General features: G+C 36.1%; 1 protein-coding gene across 3 annotated transcripts in view; it reads right to left on the reverse strand.

Moving 5' to 3' along the window:
• The window catches only part of DPYD (dihydropyrimidine dehydrogenase), an 858,879-nt gene that overhangs the window by 280,847 nt on the left and 556,352 nt on the right, over positions 1-21,680 (reverse strand). For all 3 annotated transcript variants that reach the window (XM_063624340.1, XM_063624342.1, XM_063624341.1), the window contains 2 exons: positions 10,730-10,798; positions 1,829-1,912 (listed from right to left, as the gene is read on the reverse strand). In XM_063624340.1, coding sequence (XP_063480410.1) covers positions 1,829-1,912; positions 10,730-10,798 — 153 coding nt within the window. The remainder of the gene's footprint in view (positions 1-1,828; positions 1,913-10,729; positions 10,799-21,680) is intronic.

Genomic DNA, 21,680 nt, shown 5'->3' on the forward strand with positions numbered 1-21,680 from the left:
TTCAATTATATAATTTACAAGAGAATATCATTCAAAAGAAAATTTCTAAACTTGGCTGATATGAAGAATTGGTTTCAGTTGTAGAGATTATAACTAATAAGTGAAATGGAAATGTTCCTAAATTTTTTTCGGCCAAGATATCATGGTTTTTGGAACATGAGTTTTCTAAGAGTTTTTAGAAAGCTTAACGATATCTCTGATTGCAAAGTTTTAGCATTTGGCATTCTCATTCAGCCAAAGGCTGTGCAAAACTTTATGTGACTAAATAACTCTCTAGAAAGGATACACCTAAGATACTTAATGGCTGAGTAAATTCAGATGTGCTCACATAGCAAAAGCCTACTCCAAAAAATAAACTCAGGTGGGACTAGGGCAACATTTTCAAAATAATTGTCATATTTGTGGTAAGAGAGAAATACTGAATTGCATTCTCCCCTAACAAAGCAATCAATAGATTCAAAACCTCCATAGCTGTTTCTATCCATGTAGCTAAAAAATATTTTGGTTCTGAGATTCAGAGACTGTGAAACAAGTGGAGGGACAATCTTGACTTGAGATGGGAAAAGAATACTAACTCAGCCCCCATTCCAGGTATCCTTTAAGGAATCCTTCTCATTTTAATCACATTACTTAAATGCTAATATCTAATCATGTGACTCATAAAAGTCACGATTCGATGTCATGTTTTCCCCATACTGGGTAGTTCTGAGTCTTGGTTCTGTTATCATATATCATAGTTACTGATCTTCTGGGCAACCTGTTGTGAGTGGAACAGAGAACATATTTGAAGAATATTTGACTAGACCCTCCTTTCTTGTTGTTACATAAAAATTGTTTCTCCTTAAGTCACAAATCCATTCTGCATGTCAAATATTTACAAAGTACTTTAAAATTCTTCCTGAATGCTAATACAAAGATAGCAATCTATGTTCATTTGAATAAGCAGAAATGTTTGCCCTCCCAAATTAAGGGCCTCTGAGTTTAATTCAAATCAATTTGATGACTTGAGAGAAAAAAAAAAAGCTGGGTACCTACTAAGTACAAGGCCCTGTGCCAGATGTGGAGATAAAAGTAAACTCTCCAGGACTAGACAATCTGTCAGAAATTACTACATTTCATATTATTTAATTCACACCATTTCCTTCTGGGCTTAAAAGGTAAATTATGAGATGCAAAATACTCACCTTTTTAGCATTAAGTTTTTACAGTGCTCCTTAACATCGAACATTTAACTAGTTACATAAAGATGCAGTGTTTTCTATACATTAACATATTATTTCACATTTTGTTCATTAGGCTTTTGAAAGTATTTTAGTATGAAGGTTCCATTTATTGTATCCAAAAATAAAAATAGCATCAAAGTCTTTTTGCAACTCCCCAAATACAGTTAGTGAATAATGATCATATGCTAAAAAATGTAAAATGCAATTTGTGCTGTGCCCCATTTACTACAAAATCACTACGAACAATGCATTTTGTACAGTATATTGCTCCAGGGAAACTGGATCAGCATCAGGAATGAATAAAGAACACTGCATTTGAAATCAGCTAATTCTGCTTCAGCGCTTTTAAAAACTATTTGTTATGATATTACTTCCTGTCAAGCACATAATGTGATATTTTCCTCAATAAAACTAAACAGTTGCTATAATTTCAGCTTCCCTCATTTTCCACTTTTTAAACACTAAATATTTAAACAATGCAGACCTGGAAGTCTCTAGCCAGTCATCTGATCCATGCATCTCCTTGCCTAAGGTATAGTAACTATCCATACAGGGGCCTGTTATGTCACAGTGACATACTTAGTGGCAGCTGTCAAGGTCCTTACCTGCCCACAGGCCAGGCCCATTCCTCTTTCTCCCATGCCATGTGGACATGATAAATTTAACTCCAGGGCATCTGCTCCAGAATCCTTTAAACAAGAAAGGAAAATGAAATAAAAGGCAAAGCTTTATTTATATACCAATAGGCTTTCACCATTGATAACAAAAGTCACATTTGTCAAGTGTTAACTATTGTTTTCTGCATCACAGCTATCTTGTGAGGTATAGTCTAACTCTCTCAAATTAAGGTCTATAAAACAACCACCACCACAACAACAATCACACACCAAATATTTGCTGAGTTCTCATAAGGGGCCACTCACTGCTCTATATGTTTTATATTTGTTACCTCTAATTCTCATAATCTTCATATTATTATGCTACCAATTTTACAGGCACGTGAACTGAAGCATAGAGAGGTTTAATGACAAGCTTAGTTATTAGGTGACACAGTAGAGATTGTAACTCAGATCTGTTTGACATCACATTTGTTCTTTCCTAAATAGTTTCTATTTTTATGGACACAAATCTTACTAATTATGGATAACTGACGCTGGGAGTAGGCATACAAACAAAAATGTAGTAGGCTAGCTAGAATGAATAAGCAAAATGTAAAACGTTTTTAACCGAAAATCAACATTATCATACTTAAAAACAGTTTATCTAAGAAATAGGAAGTATTGATAGTTTTGTCTTAATTACTTAATAGGAATCCTTCTTATTTAAATCATTAATTCCTTGGTATACAAATAGATCTTGTATAAATGAACAACATAATTCATTCTAAGTATTCTTAGAGTACTTTGAGAATCTTAGAATTCGTGGGAAGTCTTCTGTAAAGAACTTGAAGAATAAACGAAACACTTTTAAAAGTTATTATAGGCTGGCCACAGTGGCTCACGCCTGTAATCCCAGCACTTTGGGAGGCTGAGGCAGGCGGATCATGAGGTCAGGAGATCGAGACCATCCTGGCGAACACAGTGAAACTCCGTCTCTACTAAAAATACAAAAATTAGCTGGGCATGGTGGTGGGCGCCTGTAGTCCCAGCTACTCAGGAGGCTGAGGCAGGAGAATGGCGTGAACCCAGGAGGCAGAGCTTGTAGTGAGCCGAGATCACACCACTGCACTCCAGCCTGGGCAACAGAGCAAGACTCTGTCTCCGAAAAAAAAAAAAAAAAAAAGTTATTATAGTGGCCGGGTGCAGTAGCTCACAACTGTAATCCTAACACTTTGGGAGGCCAAGGTGGGAGGACTGCCTGAGTTTAGGATTTCAAGACCAGCCAGGCAACACAGTGAAACCCCATCTCTTCCAAAATACAAAAGATTAGCTGGGTGTGGCGGCCTGTGCCTGTAATCCCAGCTACTCGGGAGGCTGAGGCAGGAGAATGGCTTGAACCTGGGAGGCAGAGGTGGCAGTGAGCTGAGACCACGCCACTGCACTCCAGCCTGGGTGACAGGCAAGACTCCATTTCCAGAAAAAAAAAAAAAAAAAAAAAAAGTTATAGTAATTTTAGAGATGGAGGAATGAACTAGCTGATTGAAATTTTATATTCTTTTACCTAACTTCTATAATTTTTCCAGTGCCGCGGTTTATTTTTCGGTAAGGCCAACTACAAGCTTGAATTGGTTACAAGAGTATTTTAACAGGTTTATCACATGCAAAGGCTTAAAAAATAGTTCACTACTTTCTAAGTACACCAGACCTTTCTTTAGGGCAACAGTTGTTTCTTCTTTCTCTTTCCTTCCTAATTGTTTAAGATTTTAGCCTATTTTTTTCTGCTTTATGAATTTTAAGCAGGACCTCAACAAACTTAAGAATTCCAGCTAGTCATTAATCGGTTGATATTCTTGCCTATCTTTATTGATTAGTGAGTCTGCTTTTTCTTCTGCACATTTGTTAAAGTCCATTTGATCATTGAGCCTGTTTTTTAACATGGTTTCATTATGGTTTTGCTTTCCTAATCCGATTTTAAAAGTCTTCATGTTATTTGGGAATTGCTGAAAACCATGCTACTCTTTCCTTGATGGTATGGTAGTGAGCATGGATGAGCACAGCCGGCTGAACCCTGAGTTCTAATCTTACGCCTGTAGCTAAGGAATTGGGGATGATTTGGACAAGTCAGTCAACCTTCTTTGTCTCCAGCTGCTCAAGTGTCAACTGTGGATAATATGACCTGTCTCAAAACCATGCCATGCAGTAATTACCAGCTTAGCGAAAAGATTGTATAGTGCAAGTATACACTTATAACATGTTTCTTATTTCCTGGTTACTTCAAATATTTCCTTTAGACTTCTCTATTTAACTGAAATGCAGCAATTAACAGTAAATCAATTCAACATCATTTTGGATTAAATAAGGCTTTACATCATAATTGTATACATATTTACATTATGCATATTTCATTTCAAACTTACACCTAGCTACCATATTACATAATAATAGCTAACATTAATTGAGCATTTACAATATGCCAGATACTTTACTATGTCCTTTGTATGTTTTATCTTACTTTGTCCTCACAGCAACTCTAAGAGGTAGGATATATCATTATTTCTACTTTACAATTGATAAAACTGAGACATAAAGAGTTCAAGTGATTTATCCAACATCCCACAGTTTATAGCTGATAGTAGGGTCTTGAACCCAAGCATTCTGAGTCCAGGACCTGCATTTATACCCACTATTATAATTTACTACAAATCACTTATTTTATGGCTGGAGTTGTCATAGTGTGTTATGAAAAACATAACAGCTTGATATCATTACAGCTTCCAAGCTTGAAGTAAAAATTAAAATATTTTAAAATCACCTGTCCAATATAAAATTTTTTCAATGACTAGTTATTATAATTTCCCCAACATTATACACATATACAAATGCCCACTCACCAAACACACCTGGAAAGGCCTTTGAAATGTGCATCCAAGCCTCAAAAACAGACAATGCTGTTCAAGGTGACACCATGAGAACAGGAACACTCATGTGGCCTCTGCTTGAAAATTCCTGTCTCAGGATGCACACCACCTTAAAAGGCAGTTAATTCCATTTCCAAGCAACTCTAACCATTCAAAAAGCCTTAATTGCTGAATTAGCATGAAATGTTAAATTAACTGAAATTGGGCATGCATTCTGATTCTTGTTAGTCACAAGTTTTTTAGTTTAGTCACTTACCCGGAGTTTATTCTAACTCACCTAAATGGTTATAAAATGAAATATCCTAGTGATGGCAGTGACATAGGAAAAACACTGTTACTAATTTCCTACATTATCTATCTATCATCCATCTACACACAGTAGAGAGAGTGTGTGTGTGTTGTGTGTGTCTATATATATATGTATGTGTGTGTGTATATATATATGTATGTGTGTGTGTATATATATATGTGTGTGTGTGTATATATATGTGTGTGTGTATATATATATATATATATGGTGTGGACTCTGGGCCAAACTATGGGTTTGAATCCCACTTTTACTCCAACCTAGCTGTGTGAACTTGAACACATTATTTCACTACTTTTGGCCTTAGTTTCCTCAAAAAAAGAAAAAAAAAGAAAAACATCAAGTCAGTGATAAGTTAGAACTCCCAAAAAAATTAAAAATTAAAAATTAAAATATATTTAAAAAGTGGAACTAAGTCACAGAGTTGTTGTTATAAGGTATAAATAAACTTGATATTTGCACAGAAGAGTTCTAGGGAGATGTATTTTTAAATGTTTCCAAGGCTAATACAGGAAATGAGAAGTGCCAAAAAAGAAAGTTTATTTTTTACAGTTTTAAGTAAACTGAAAAGAAAAATAAGAGCTTTAACATATATAAAATTTAAAGAGGAGTGATAAAAAATAAATTTGATAAAAGTAAATGACTTCTGGAATGTAGTAAATACTATAAAGATGTATACTATCTATCTGAATACTTTATCTATCTACCTATCAATCATCTATCTATCTAAATACTTACCTATCCATCCAACTAGACCTCTGACTTTTGCTTCCTCTGCCTTGATATGAAAATAATTTAAGTTAACTCACCTGGTCCTACATTGTCTATACCTCAGGAGGGAAAGGAAAACTATCCTGAGAAATTCTTGGAATATGGCAGTGGTATAATTTTTAAAATTCTCTGAACCACTTTATAAAAACACCCAGAGAAACTAAGGTGGCAAAACCATAAACTCTTGTGCAACATATACAACGAAATCAGGCACAAGGCATTTCTCCTCTCTTCTCCTTCTTTCCTTACCTTTTCCTTTCTTTCCCTTACCTTCCTGATTAATACAGCTCTAAAGTCATTGGTCAAGCAGGGCAAGACAGGTGAGCACGAGCATTTGAGGAGGAGCCATGAGGGCCCAGTGTGGGATGTCACAGCCTAAGCGGAGCAGAGCCAGAAGGATGTCTACACGGCCAGTGGCATGGTGCGGTATACCACGGTCCAAATGGGAAGGGAAGACGTCCATGGGTCATAGGGGCTGACAAAGGACATCAGAGCTCAAGTAGGGTGAGAACAGTGTACTGTACTGGGGCATGAAAGGCATAATTATTGGATTCCCTCTTAACTTCTTCTGTTAAATGAATACATGGGGTCAGATGTTGACTTTCCAAGTAGCAATGCTATCCTCTAGTCTCAACTATCCAAAACTGGAGTTAAAGTTCTCTGGGATGTTAAGCCTCTCTGACATAGACCTGGGCCCCACTGGACATAAAAGTCAGTTACTATCTCTCATCTCCAGCTGCGTGGCTATCTCCTGTGATTCCATTCTGTCCTGTTATTGTCCCTGTTCAGAGACTTAACATTCAACTGGTCCTACATATCTCTGTAATGTGCCTCTGTTTGATTTTTACCTCAAACTATTTGAGATTTCTAACTCTCACAGCTAGTTAATTCATGACATATTGCTACTCAGATTCAGGTAAAAAAACTGATAGGAACCTGGCTTGTTAGTGTTTTAGTGTTTTATTTTGGCCCCGCTGGGAATAGTGTGGTCACTTGGTTTTAGTGCCTGTGCCTTTCTGCTGGACCTTCCTTGTCTCTTCCTACCAAAGGTGGCCAGAACCTTGGCAATCTCTCATCAGGTACCTGACTTAAAATCATCATCATTGGATTTTAAACACTTCAAGTTCATGGGTGCCAAATAAAATACCATTCTTCCCATTTATTTTGTAATGGCTTCCTTTCTGTTTGTCACATGGCAATACTCGAACTGTATACTTCTTTTTTACTTCATTCAACAAATATCTGCTGGTAGAGAAAGCCTTGTGCTTGGAATTGAGGATTAAGCAGTGAACTATGCAAGGGTCTCGATCCCCATGGAACTTGCTTTCTAACAAGCAGGACAGAGGAACTATTAGTAATGGCCAATGACACAACTGTTAATCACCACTTTATTATATGCTACAGAGGAAAAACACAGACAGAGGCAGATCCAGATTTTGGGGAGCCTAATGCTTAAATAATTTGGAAAACCCTCTTTAAGGAAAAAACAATAATCAAACATTGTAAACACAGAGTTAGGTACAGGGACTTGGAAGTGGCCCATGCAAGTAAATGCCCTGAAGCTTAAGCTTCATTAACCATCTGGTCAACTGGCCTCTGAAGACAGGGTCTTACAGAATAGGACAGGGAGGTTTAAACTACATAGCCAAAGCCTCAGGATTGAGGAAGAAAGAACATTGCAGGCCAAGGGAACAGCAAACGCTCTGAGTTGGGAACGTGTTGGAGGAGGAAAAGAAGGCAGCGGGACCTGGAATGCAGAAAACAGACCCACAGTGACACTGGGGAGAGGCAGGCAGGGGAGGGGCCAAGTAGCACTTAATGGTCAAGTTAAGGGTTCTGAAATTAGGAAAGATGGAAAGAATTTGGATTGGTTGAGAGCAAGAAGATTAGTGGAGCTATTGTAGTTAAACTTGGTAATGATGCATTTTGGACCACAGCCAATTATACGCTTCCTCAAATTTGATGGCCCTACTTGTCACCCAGGAATTTTGCCACTAGTTAAAGGGGAGCCCCAGTCCCTGTTGCTATCTTCACATCTCCTATAGTAACTGTCCGCTCTCACAGACTCCCTCCAGATGAAAGTGGGTTGTGTCACAACCTCCACTGAGCCTGTCAAAGTGAGAGCTCCAGGAGCACCAGTGCCCAGGCCCCATCAGGAGGCTCTGGCCTTCCCCTACAATTCTGGGTTTAGAAGAAGCATCACACCCCATGTTAGGAAATCTAGCTTCCCTAGCAGCTGCCCTGAAGGGGCAGGACATGCCACTCAAAAGTTCAGAGGAAAGTAGAGCCCTATGGAGTGAAATGGGACCAGTGAGAGACAGGAGACTGAAGGAGCCAGTAGACTCATTCCTTCCACTTCCTTTCCTAGAAAGTGATGAGCGAATGGGTGATTCTATCATCTTGAGAAATGATGTGCTATTCCCTGTCCCATATGACTGAGCAATTGGCTCCATTTCGTTGTGAAGTTGTGGCCAGCTCTGGAATGCACCATATTGCACTTGTTTTCCCTTCTTCCTATCTCATTTTTCTTTTCTCCTCAGTCTTACTTCTCTGAGATTGTATACTTCAATAAAGCTTTTTCACATTAACTTTTACTCAGGCTCTATTTTCAAGGCTGATCACAAATTAAGAAAGAAATTGATTCAAGATCGACTACACTGGATTAAAGATCCATTTACAAGTGAATATTGTGAACCTTCAGTAATGGCTCAATTTGGCATATCTGATTGCTCCCTATTATTCATCTTTGTTTTGGCTAGCTAGGGACTTTATACATAGTAGGTGTTTCATAAATCTTCTTTTGCATAGAATTGGAGTAGACTACCAAGGTTCCAGAAAAGCAAGACAGCCTGTGATCAGGTACCTGGATCAAGAAAACTAACTAGATTCTAACAATGCTACTGATTTGACACAAGTAGTAGAAACTTATTTATGGTGCTCAAAAACATGACAAATTCAAACCAGGTTGAAGAATATAGAAGACAACAGGAAACGCATGTGCATTCTAAGGTTCTACTGCTCCTTATGTGTCATTTCTGTTTCAGATAAAGTAGTAAAAAGCTGATAGCAGGTTTCCTCAGCTCTCTATTGTGTAATTCAAGAATTAATCTGCCATAAAGAGGGTTTTATAAACTTAAGGTTTAGTATACATCATCATATCACATCATTAGTTAAACTTAAAACAGATGCCATGCTAGAGTGCTGGTGTGGTGACTCTGATTTCTTACATCCCTATATCACCACCCCAAAAGAAATGTACACGTTAGGTAGTACAGTAATTTTGACTTGAATATGTTTTTGTTGGTTTGTTTTAATGTGGGTTTTTCCATTGTAAGGAAATCTGTTTTAACCTGTTTTGAAGCATATTCATAAAACCAAAACCAAATACTGATTCTACAAAACGTTATTGGGTGCCTTCCATATGAGCTGTGATGAAATCACGCTGCTTAATCCTACCCTCCTAGAAGCTGTGAAGGCCTGGGGGATATTTCCTTCATATGACATCTCCTGGGCTAGTCCAGATTTAAGATTATAGTGAAGACTTTTATTTTTTAATTGACATTATCATACCCTCTTGTTATGTAGACTGCTCTGCTATGGAGAGATTTTGCAGACTGTTTTGACTGAACAAAAGGCATACCTTTTCCTCCCTTCTTTCTTTTTTTTCTTTCTTCCTTTCTTTTTATGTTTTTGCTATAGAGTAATTAGAAGGTGATATTAAATAAAACTGAAATTAAAGAAAAATATGAAATGTGAAAAATACCTTTAGGTTAGCTAGTTTGTTTATAATTAAAGGCTTTTGACTTATAAAAAGTAATCTTGTCTATTTAAAAATTAATGTCTAATATTGAAAAAATAATTTTGAAAAGTATTTTGTTCTTACAGAAAGGCAGAGAAGCAAGTGGAATGATAAAGCCATTCATCATAGTCAGCTTAAAATTGGCAAAGCTCATGCCAAGCACGGGCTCTGTGGAAGATTTCATGGTCAATTAGGTAAATACATGTATCAAATGAACCCAGCATGGTAGATCACGAGGCCAATTACTGATCATGTTTAACTTCACCCCTCTAAGTCCCAGTAGTAATTTTTCCCTTCTCAGTTTTAAAATATCCAAAAAAAATGTATAATCAACATTTTTGAACACTATAGGCAGCTTTGCAATATTTTATAATGTAGCGTCAATTAGTTCATTGGTATAGTTAGATTTAGTCTTCTACATTACTGAGAGGTTTTCAAGGAACCCCAGCTAAGACTCTCCAGACTATTTTCCATGACAGCATGATGGACATAAGTGTATAATTTTAAGTATGTATTTTTCTATTTGAAATACAAATTTAAGGCACATGGTTACTTGTTTGCATTTGTGCAGGATTCAATTTATATTATGGAAAACCTGCTGACTAGTGTTCCATTCAGAAGCATTCTGTCCCACTCTTTTATGCATGTCTGTATTCAAACTAGAATAGTATTAAATGAACCTTTTATACTTTAAATATTCAAGAGTTTTATATTCAAAATTTCTTCTCTTACTGTCAAACTAGTTTGCCTAAAGGCAAGGTAAGATCAAGTTAGACTCTCAAAGGTAGAATTAAATTTTATCATGGCATCCATCATAATATACAGTTTGCTTAACATGCAAATAAAGAGTGTATGGATTCAGAGAATAAAGGATTTTTAGGTAGTGTGTGAAATCCAAGAGACCGCTTTTATAGAATAAATTCCTTTTAAATTTACATTTCCATCATTTTAATGAAAACACAGGGTAAACAAATTATAATAGAAATGTTTTAAGTTACATTTTCAATTCAATTTTACTTCTATTGTATTATTTTTCATGGCAGCTCTTTATTTAAAACTAATAAAAATAGGAGAGAAGAAATAAAATAAATATATACTAAAGCAACCATTACCTCAGACTTCTTGGCAAGTTCCATCCAGTCATTTTTATTGTAACTGCACATGATGCTAGCAATCACAATCTTTAAAAAGAAAAAGAAAAGAATATAAGTTCAAGTAGTTATGCAGTTGTACACAAAGATATATTAATATTTACATAAATTTATAACGGTGAACTATATTATAAAATTAGTTTTCAAACTGTTAAAAAATAAATCATTAGAAAATAGCAGGGTAAGATAGCAAAACACTGGATGACATTTGGCACTTTGGAATTACATTAGATTTTCTCATTTACTATCTGTGAACACTTGGGCAAGTTACTTAACTTTTCTGATCCTCAGCATTCTCTTTTTCAAAATACAGATGATTTTACTGACTTTGCCATCCTCTGAAAGTAGCGATGTAAATACATGCCTGTATGTGAACGGATTGTCTAATTATACAACGCCATTAAAATGTTGTTTGTAATTACTGGTATAGTGAAAAGGTTTTAAGTGATGGAAAAGAAAAAAAATTAGTGTCTCAAACATAACTCCCTATAGTATGCATAATAATATCTGAAATATTCATAGTGCATTACAGTTTTAAATTTTATTATATATTGATTATTTAACTACATTATTACAGAAATCCCATAATGGAGACTGTATAGAGTAATAATTACCAATGCCTCCTCTGAAACTAGGATGTCCAGGTTGGAACCCTGACTCTGTCACTTACGTGTGGCCCTGGGCAAAGTATTTCGTTTCCTAATTGGTAAAATATGAATAATAGTGCCACTTATTAAGAAAAGTAATAACAGAAATTGGCCAGGCGTGGTGGCTCACACTTGTAATCCCAATACTTTGGGAGGCAGAAGCAGGTGGATCACTTGAGGTCAGGAGTTAGAGACCAACCTGGCCAACATTGTAAAACCCCATCTCTACTAAAAATACAAAAATTAGCCAGGTGTGGTGGCACGTGCCTGTAATTCCATCTATTCGGGAGGCAGAGACAGGAGAATTGCTTGAACCAGGAGGTGGAGGTTGCAGTGAGCCAAGATCGCACCACTGCACTCCAGCCAGGGCAACAGAGCGAGACTCTTGTCTCAAAAAAAAAAAAAAAAAGGTAATAACAGAAATTGCTAAGACTTACATAGCTCTTACAGTGTGCTTGGCACTGTTTCAATGGTTTTTACTTTATTAACTTATTTAATAATTCCCAATGTTATTCTCCCCACTTTACAGATGAATTTACAGATGAAGACGCCAAGGCAATGAGACCTGACAGTCATATAGCTGATAAGGAACAGCACCAGGACCCAGAGCCAGGCAGTGTGACTGACTGAGAGTCTGTGCTTTTAACCACTAGGTTTTGCCAGCCCAAAGCAAATACTTGATACATGTAAGTAATTATTTCCTATCATTATCATTTAAAGACTATGAGACTGAGGCTGGGTGCAGTGGCTCACGCCTATAATCCCAGCACTTTGGGAGGCCCGAGCCCAGAAATTCATGACCAGCCTGGGAAACATAGCAATACCTTGCCTCCACAAAAAAATAGAAAAATTAGCTGGGTGTGGTGCCCTGCCCCCGTAGTCCCAGCCACTCAGGAAGCTGAGATGGGAGGATCACTTGAATCCAGGTGTTCAAGGTTACAGGGAGCTATGATTGTGTTACTGCACTCTGGCCTGGGCAACAGAGTGAGATTCTATCTCCATAAAATAAAAAAATAAAGACTAAGAGATTGAGACACAAAGAGTTTGTGCCAAGCTTAAAGTTGCAGAGTCTAGTGGTAAGAGTCCTCTAAAAAGCCACTGTGCTCTCACTACATAGAAAAAACAAAAAACAAAGATATGCTGTAAAAGTCAGATAAATGTTTTCATCAGGAGGATAGAAAGTTGTGAGCATATTGGAGAGAGTTCTAAAAACCAGGGTAAGAAGCATGTCTTTAAATTTTTTTTTTCGGATAGACTATAAACATCATGAAAGCTGGAGCTGCTCTGCATTAGTCATCATTTATCTACAATAACTAGCATGGTATTTGGCAGGTATCAAAGACTGAAAGAATAAATGAATGAGGTCATCAGAGGTTTAGGAGCAAAGGGTTGCATTATCAGCTTACCCTTTTAAGAAGATTAAGTAGAAATGGATACTATAAGTTAGAGAAGGGAAAAATAAACAATTGAAAACTGCTGGCGATTATATGAGTAAGAGTGAAGAGTGATTAGGGCTGATGAAGGTATCTGTCTTGGTGATGAAAAAATAATCAGATATTAAAATACACAGGACTAGTCAACTAGAGAAGCAATTAAAAACAAGGAAGCAAAAGATCTGAGAGTCTGAATCAAAGCCACTGAGAAATTAGCAGAACATTAGTCACAAAAAGGTTGAACAACATTCCGAAATATGGAAGCCAGGAGAAACAGCAATTTTGAATAGATTCCTTAGAGAGAGGAACAAAGAGAAGAAAGTAAAAATAGATGATGGATAGAGAAGGAAAATTAAGCATGCCAAATTATTGTTCATTGAGTTTAGGATTCAATTTTTTTCATCTAGTGAAACTATAGCTTTTCAGAATTGGGGAGAAAAATGTAAGAAAGCTTGTTCCATGGCCCTTTTTTCTAGGGGCTAAAAGAAGTGAAAAGTCATACTCCAAGCTTCATTTGCAAGCATAAAAGGGGCACCATGTAATTACACAGCTTCAGTTAGAGATGCTTTCTGCCCTTTCCAAGTAATCTAAGAGCTCAGGGATGCTATGCCCTATTCTCCAGTTAGAAAAAAGATCAGGGAGAACTTCAAAGAGGGCACCAGATCTTCCAGGACTAGACCTAATACCTCTTGGTGTAGGCATTCCTTGCAAAAAAAAAAAAAAAAAAAGAGAGAGAGAGAGATTAAGGACCTTATTTGAAAGGAAAAATCAAGAGGGATGATGCCTGGGGAGGTGACAGCATTCTATTGTCTTCAGTGGACTCAAGGCAGAGGTCAAGTAAAAAACAAACAGTCAGTTAATCTAAGAATTTAGGGAATGGGCAGAGCCCTGAGGCTTGTTGCTAGAACTTCAAGGGCAGAGACACATACAAAGATACAGACTGAAGAAGAAAAAAAAAAAAATGAGCTATTAGATACTAGTTACCCTGTGGTGAAACTGATAAGCAATAGGCATAGATTTTTAGAAAATTTTTTCTTAAAAAAAAAAAAACAAAATAAAACAATAACAACAACAACCACAAAACCTCCACCTCCTAGCATAACAAAATAATCCCCCAATTCACATTCTCATGCAACTATGAAGTGGCTGCTCAATCAGCACAGTCACAGCATGTGCACCTCCCTCTCCAGCTCCCCTCTCAGGGTTCCATGGAGGACAAGAAAAACCTTTCTCATGGGCTGAATCTAGCCAGGCAGATGGGTTGACCAAAGAAATCCACACCAGGAAAGCAAAGTTTACCAGCCTCGACAGTGGGATAAGATACGTGCTCTCAAGTAGGGACTAACACTGTTTCTCTCTTTTACATGGCAATTTTAATTTTAACAGAGCTATTTTTGCTTCAAATTTATACTGACTGTGCCAGGTTGGTTAAGATAATTGTTCACCCTGTAGGTCGCCGAGAATCATGACGCACTACAATTGGGCTTGATGAAGGGAAATAAATATCATACAGAGAGTTGTTCAGGACATTGCGAGAATCATGCCATCGAATGCTGGTGGGGCAGCCTCTGACTGGGAAGGGGTGACCACAGATGGGAGAGATATATTATGGTAAGCAGAGGTTTCCATTGCATGCTCTGAGCAGCCAAGCGCTACCCTGTTCTCCTTTCCCTATCCATTGAAAGCAGACTCTATCTTCTTGCCCAGAAAGATGAGAAAGTATCCCCATCTGCACTAATCATAGGAATTAGGTACTCTGCTTTTATCAAAATCCTTCAGTGGAACTGGGAAAGTTAAAGCTTTTTTTTTTTTTTTTTTTTTTTTTCTCGTTGGTCATTAAACTGGAATGAAGTTTATTCAGAGCTGCTGGTGATCACTGATTCCTCACTTAACCACTTTCCTATCCCAAAGCTTACTACACTGGGAGAAAATAAAACAGAGACAGGAGAAAGTAGACAAACACACAAGATGGAGAGAGATCCCCTTTGCAGCCACTTTTAAGGCCGGGTGCCTTACTAACATATCTGCATATTTAAACTAATAATACCACATTTTGGCTTAAGGAAATTCTATTTTTACATTCTTGTTTCTATGATTTAAGAGTCTTGACAATTACTACATGCAAAACTAAAGTTGTCATTTTTTGAAGAAATTTTCAAAGCAATTTTTTAAATCAATTACATTTCGGGAAAAAATGACTTTATATTTATTTTTAAAATGTGAAATGGTCTGAGGATTCTAAATATCCTTATCTAAAACCAGAGGATGGTTTGTGAAAATACGTGGTAGCATTCTATTTCTGAGAAATAAAGATGAACAAAAAATAATTTTACCTTTTATTAAAAGAGCAATTTTTCAAAGAGTCAGGCTAAAAGATATTAACAGTAAAAGGACATTGGACATAATTTAATATTTATTTGATAATTAGAAAGCCCTTCAGTGTTTTGCTGTACTCCGTTTTTAATCAAGCAGGAGGGAACAGATTTTTTTTCCTAAGAAAAAAACAGAATGATGGATATTTTATACCGCGAAACATCATACAATGTTATTAGAAATAAATATCCAATGAAATATATTTTTAAATAAAAGCAACATTGTTCTATATCAATATTTCACTTAATTTATGCCATTTCTAGTGCTCAATTTTTATGGCTCATATTTTAAAACATTATTGAATGAAGAGATAGTGAAACCCAGATGCTACATAGTGTTTGAACTTTGTCTTCCCCAGTATTTGAACAGTATTTGAACTGTGTCTTATGTTACACAGTCTGGTGGGAGATTCAATGTCACCTAATTGATTAATAAGCAAATTGAGCATCTAATATGAGAGGAACTAAATGGCACACAAAAAGGAGCTTGAGACACTGACTTAGCATCTTTATGTATTCAACTTCTAACCAATATTTCTTGAGCCCCACTATATGCCAACAGCTGTTCTAACTCAGAAGTGATGAGCAAGACAGAAAAAGTCCCTGCCCTCCTGAAGCTTACATTTTAGGGAGGAAAATGTCATAATGAGTTTAAAAAAAAAGATATATTAATTGGACCATTTCCAGTTCCAATTGTTAGACCTATCTGTAGTATTATTGTTAGAAAGGTAGTAATAGAGGAGGAGAGCATGACAGAGGATCACCAGAATACATAAATGCATATCAGATACATAGTCAGTAAAAAGCTCCCTGAGTTGAAAACTGAGAGATGAGATGGCACCTCACATTAAATAAAATGTGGAAGTGAGTAAAAGCAGCCAGGTATGTAGAAGTAACTACAGGTGCAAAGACTGAGGTGGGAATGAGCATGGTATGTTCAAGGGGAAAAAAGAAGGCTTTTGTGGTTGTAGATTCATGAGAGGACAGGAATAGTATGAAAGAAAATGAGAGAAGCAGGCAATAGCCAGATCTCTGGGAGCTCTGAACCCTGTGGGAGATTGGGTTTTATTGTAGGTGTAATGGGAGGCCGCAGAAAGGTTTAAAGGAGGGTGATAAAATAATCTGATGTACATTTTCAAAAGATGCTTGTGACTATAGGGAATGGGATAAGGGGGTTAAGGGTGAAAGCAAGGAGTCTGATTATGTTGAAATAATGTGGCTTTCATAATATCCACGGAGATATAGAGAAGTGGATAGCTCTGAGGTTCCAGTTGGTGAATGCTTAGATTCAGAGAGAAATAGAGAAAAGTAGAAATTAAGAATGATCCTAGATATTTGGCTTGAACTACTGAACTGTGGAATGTAGACAATTTACTGAGATAGAATAAAGCCTAATGAAGAAAGCAATTTTAATATTTTACATTTAATATGTCTAGTAAGCATAGCATTAGTGAAGACATCAATTGTGCCACTGGATATATGAGTGGAGAATTCACTAAAGAGGTCAAGGATAAAGGTGCAAGTTTTAGAGACTTCAAAATATAATGGTATTTGAAGTCACCAGGCTAGATGACTTCACAAAAGGAAGAAATAATATAGAGAAAAAGAAAGGCCCTAGGACTGACCTGGGGGCACAAGAGAGTGTGATGTCGTGCCAAGAGAAGGAAGTGTTCCAAAAAGTAAGGAACAATCAACCGTGATGAATGCTTCTGAAAGTCTGCGTCAAAGAGCAGAAACGTGTCCACTGGATTTGAAGAGACAAAAACCATTCGTAACCTTTATAATAGGGGTTTCAGGGAAGTGACAGGGACAAAAGTCAGGCTAGAATGAATTGAGTGAATAGAATATGAAGAAGTAGAGGCAATACATGAATCTCTCTAAAGGTTTTCTTGGGCTAGCTAAAAGACAAATGAAGGCAGTCTGTACAAGGTCATAGGAGGACTAATGATGTTTTCTTAATGGATTATATTTAAGTATGCTTTTACACTAGTGAAAATGATTTGGGAAAGAGAAAGAAGCTCTTCAGAAGGGAAGAGGGGATGATGAGTCGAGAGTACAAGTGGAGAAAGTGGGCTTTAAGAGAGGCAGTGGCATTGTTTCTATTTAACAGGATAGAAGACGAGCAGAGAGAGAAAAAAATAAGTATGGATACATCTAGGTTTCTAAATTCGATGTGAAAAAAGTAAAACCATTCTTCCTGGTATCTACATTTTCTTTATGAACTAGGATGTAAGGTCTCTTACTGAGAGTAAAGAGAACTAGTTATGGGTTTGTGACTATGAGGAAGAGGTAAAGTATGAAATAGTCTCTAAAAATGGGCCAAGCATGGTGGCTCATATGCCTGTAATCCCAGCTACTCAGGAGGCTGAGGCAGGAGGATGGCTTGAGCCCAGGAGTTTTGAGGCTTCAGTGAGCTATGATTGTACCTCTGCACTACAGCCTGGGTGACAGAATGAAATTTTGTCCCTGAAAAAAAAAAAAAAGGAAGAAAGAAAAGAAAGGGAAAGCAAATTTACTAGAACATGGTATGATTACGAGGTAAAAAAGGCAAATTTATTTAATCAGTGTTGATAATATTTATGAAAAATATGATTAATTAGTAAAAATAAAAGGACAAGATGATTTACAAAATTGGAACACAGATTACAGTCCCCTTTATATTACTGAAAATATGAAATTGGGTTTAATAGATTGTCTTAGAGTTGAGACCCATCTTATGAAGATGCTTTTTAGTGCTTAAGTCATTAAAATTTGATATGCTCCTGAAAAGCCATTCTTTTAGTGAATTCTGGTTTGTAGAAAATACTTTTAAATTGGAGTATTTAATAGTTTTGACTTTCATTTTGACTAATTAATACAACTTAAGAAAATGTATACACTTTCTGTAAACATCTAATTTCTATGAGACATTAACATTTTGAAGCATATAAAATGCAAAGTATGATAATTTACTAATCAAATTTTGCATATTTCTTTCTCTCTAAAAGGTATCTCAAGGGTGAAAAACAATGTGCAGATGCCTACTTGGCAAAAAAAAAAAAAAGTAGTGCTATATGGCTTCCATTGTCATCCTTTGAAATTTTAAATAAAATCAAATTTTAAATCAAATTTAATGGTCAACTTTTTTGTTTTGACAATTCCATTTCCTTAGGGAATAAATAAAATTATTTTAAGTAGCTTTTAAAAATTGAATTTCATTAAAGTTTACACATTAAAAATTAAGGTGAAGAACAACATAAAACTTGCAAATGGCTTACAATAACAAGCAGGCTGTCTTGTCAAATTCCCATTGACTTCAAGTCTATGCTTTTTAAAACACATTGACAATGCTGTTTTGGTATTCTGTAACCATACTGTGAACTACATAGGAAATCCAGTCAACAATTCAGCTTCAAGACAATCTAAATTTTTTTAGTAGGGTAAAACTGCAAAGTGACAGGGGTGAACAACTATAAATTACAAGTAGCCAAGTTAGGTTTTGTCAAACAATTTAACAAAATCATTCCTAAGACTACTGGGATTATATTGATGAGGAAAAACAGCATGAGACATTTGATTTTCAAAGACATTTAAACAAAGAAAATAAGTTTATTAAATGTTAATTAACCATACAACATTCAAATTTTAGATGTCCTTTATGCCTTAGTTCAAATTTAGTGAAAGTGAGATTGGTGCAATATTCCTGAAATATACACATTGACTATAAGACTTTTAAAGTGAAAATAATAAGCTTTTCAAATTATATTTGTTCATTGTTTATTTAATGGTCATAAATGAGACTAGTATGCTTACAAGTTGTCTTTTAAAATTATTTAAAAATTCATCATTTTTTGGTTTATTTTGGGGCTGACAAATGTCTTATTTACACAAATATTTCAAATACAGAGAGGTAATATTTAAAGTTAAACAATATACAAGAGTTTCTATAAAAAATCAGAGATGTTTTCCAACACAACAGGAAACAACCACTGTACCACTCTAGGAGCTACAGTAACTTGCTTTTTCCTCCCCTTTTGATCACTCCATAATATATTTTTATTTAGTTTCTGTCCCCAATGTGCTTAGGAACTGATCTCCCTAAGGTTAACAGTGACCTCACCAAATATATTAGATACAGCCGAGATCTGTACTAAACTCTCTTCAGCATTTAAGACTACTAACCACCTCCAGCTTCTTGAACCCCTCTTCTAACTGAGCTTTGGAGATACCACTTACTTTTCCTTTTTTTTTTTTTTTTTTTTGGTGTTCTTTTTCTACCTCTGACAATTTCTCACATGTTGATGCTCCCAGGGTCCACTCACAGTCCTCTTTTAGTCTCATTTCACATGCATTCACTAGACATCATATTTGCAATGATTGTAAATAATATCTATTAATACATGCAGAAAATCTCGAAAGTGTATACCTCTAAACTGCATCTTTTTCCTAAGTGCAAGAATTGCATATACGACTACCTGTTAGCACTTAATTTCCATTTGTCCAAAACCAAACTTAAATTTCTCCACTCTAAATTTGCTTATTTATCCACACTAAATATGCTTATGTTTCACTCTTTTGTCCCAGATTAGAAAACTAGGAATATCCTATCTTTGTCACCCACATCCAGTGATTTACCAAGTACTTGGCTGAGCATTGAAATTACCTACAGAGTTAAAAAATAATAATTCCAAGGATTCTGTGTTACTTTGTACGGAGTGAGGTGCAGGCATCAGAGTTTTTCAAGGCTCTCTAGGTGGTCCTAAAGTACAGGGAAGTTTGAGAAGTACTGCTCTAGTTTATTTTCCAAATATCTCCAGGTTCATCATTGTGACTGCATTAAGATGCTCACTATTTCTTCCCTGGATTACTGCAGAAGATTCCTTATTACTTGCCCCATATCTGATTTCAGCGTATACTATCTGTCAAATTATTCTAAAGAGACAAACCTCCTCATATCACACTTTGGCTTCAAATCCAATTTCAGGATAAAACAATAGGCTATACAAGACCATAGTGCAACTTTTGCTTTGACCACACTGAATTGCTTTGCTTTCTGAGTGTAATTTGCATGCTGAATTCTCTTGATCAAATGTCTGTTCCTTTTGTCTAAATGTATAAGGAATGGTCAAAGCATATGGCCTAATAAAGGAAACATGAAAACTGATACAAAAAAAATATTAACCAAGATAAAATGAGAGCAAAAGAAAGGGTAATCATTTGTAACTGTGAATTAGGGAAGGCACCATACAACAGAAACACTTGGCCAATTATGAAATCACCCATGGACATTTAGAGGTATACCTCGAAGACACTGCAGGTTTGATTCCAGATCACAGCACTAAAACTAGTATCACAATAAAGCAAGTCACACAAATATTTTGGTTTCCCAGTGCATAAAACTTATGTTTACACTACAATCAACTGAGCCTTTGGTAAATCATAATCTTTTTGCTAAAGGAGTGTCTTGTCTTGATGTTGATAGCTGCTGATTGATCAGGCTGGTTATTACTGAAGGCTGTAGCATTTTCTTTCTCACTCTTGTTTTCTTCTTTTTATTTTTTTTTTCTAGATAGGGTCTTGCTCTGTCACCTAGGCTGGAGTGCAGTGGTGGGATTATAGCTTACCGTGGCATCAAATTCCTGGGTGCTGTAGCAATTTCTTAAAATAAGACAACAATAAAGTTTGCTAAATTGGTTGACTCCTCCTTTCACAAGAGATTTCTCTGTAGCATGTGATGCTGTTTCATAGCGTTTTATCCACAGTAGAACTTCTTTCAATCCTCTCAAATCTCTAAAATTCAGTTACTGCTTTATCAAATAGGTTTATGGAATATTCTAAATCTTTGTTTTTATTTCAACAACGTTTACAGCACCTTCACCAGGAGTAGATTTCATTTCAAACAACTACTTTCTTTGCTCATTCATAAGAAGTAACTCCTCATCTCTTCAAGTTTTATCATGAGATTGCAGGAATTCAGTCACATCCTTAGGCTCCACTTCTCATTATTGTTCTCTTGCTATTTCTCTCATCTGCAGTGACTTCCTCCACTGAAGTCTTGAATCCCTCACGAGGCGTGCAATCAATTTCTTCCAAACTCCTGTTAATGCAGATATTTGACTTCCTCTCATGATTCATGAACGTTCTTAATGGCATCTAGAATGGTTTGATATTCTATCCAGACCACTAAAATGTTCTCCATACCAGCAATAAGGCTGTTTGCTTTCTTATCATTTGTATGTTCACTGGAGTAACATTTCTAATTTCCTTCAAAAACTTTTCCTTTGCATTCACACTTTAGCTAACTATTTGGAACAAGAGGTCTAGCTTTTGCCCTATCTCAGCTTTTAACATGTCTTTCTCACTAATCTTAATCATTTCTAGCTTTGGATTAAAGTGAGAGACATGCAACTCTTCCTTTCACTTGAACGCTTAGAGGCCATTGTTGAGTTGTTAAACAGACTATTTTCTTTTTTTAAAATTA

The sequence above is a fragment of the Symphalangus syndactylus genome, chromosome 12, assembly GCF_028878055.3.
Source record: "Symphalangus syndactylus isolate Jambi chromosome 12, NHGRI_mSymSyn1-v2.1_pri, whole genome shotgun sequence".
NCBI lineage: Eukaryota > Metazoa > Chordata > Mammalia > Primates > Hylobatidae > Symphalangus > Symphalangus syndactylus.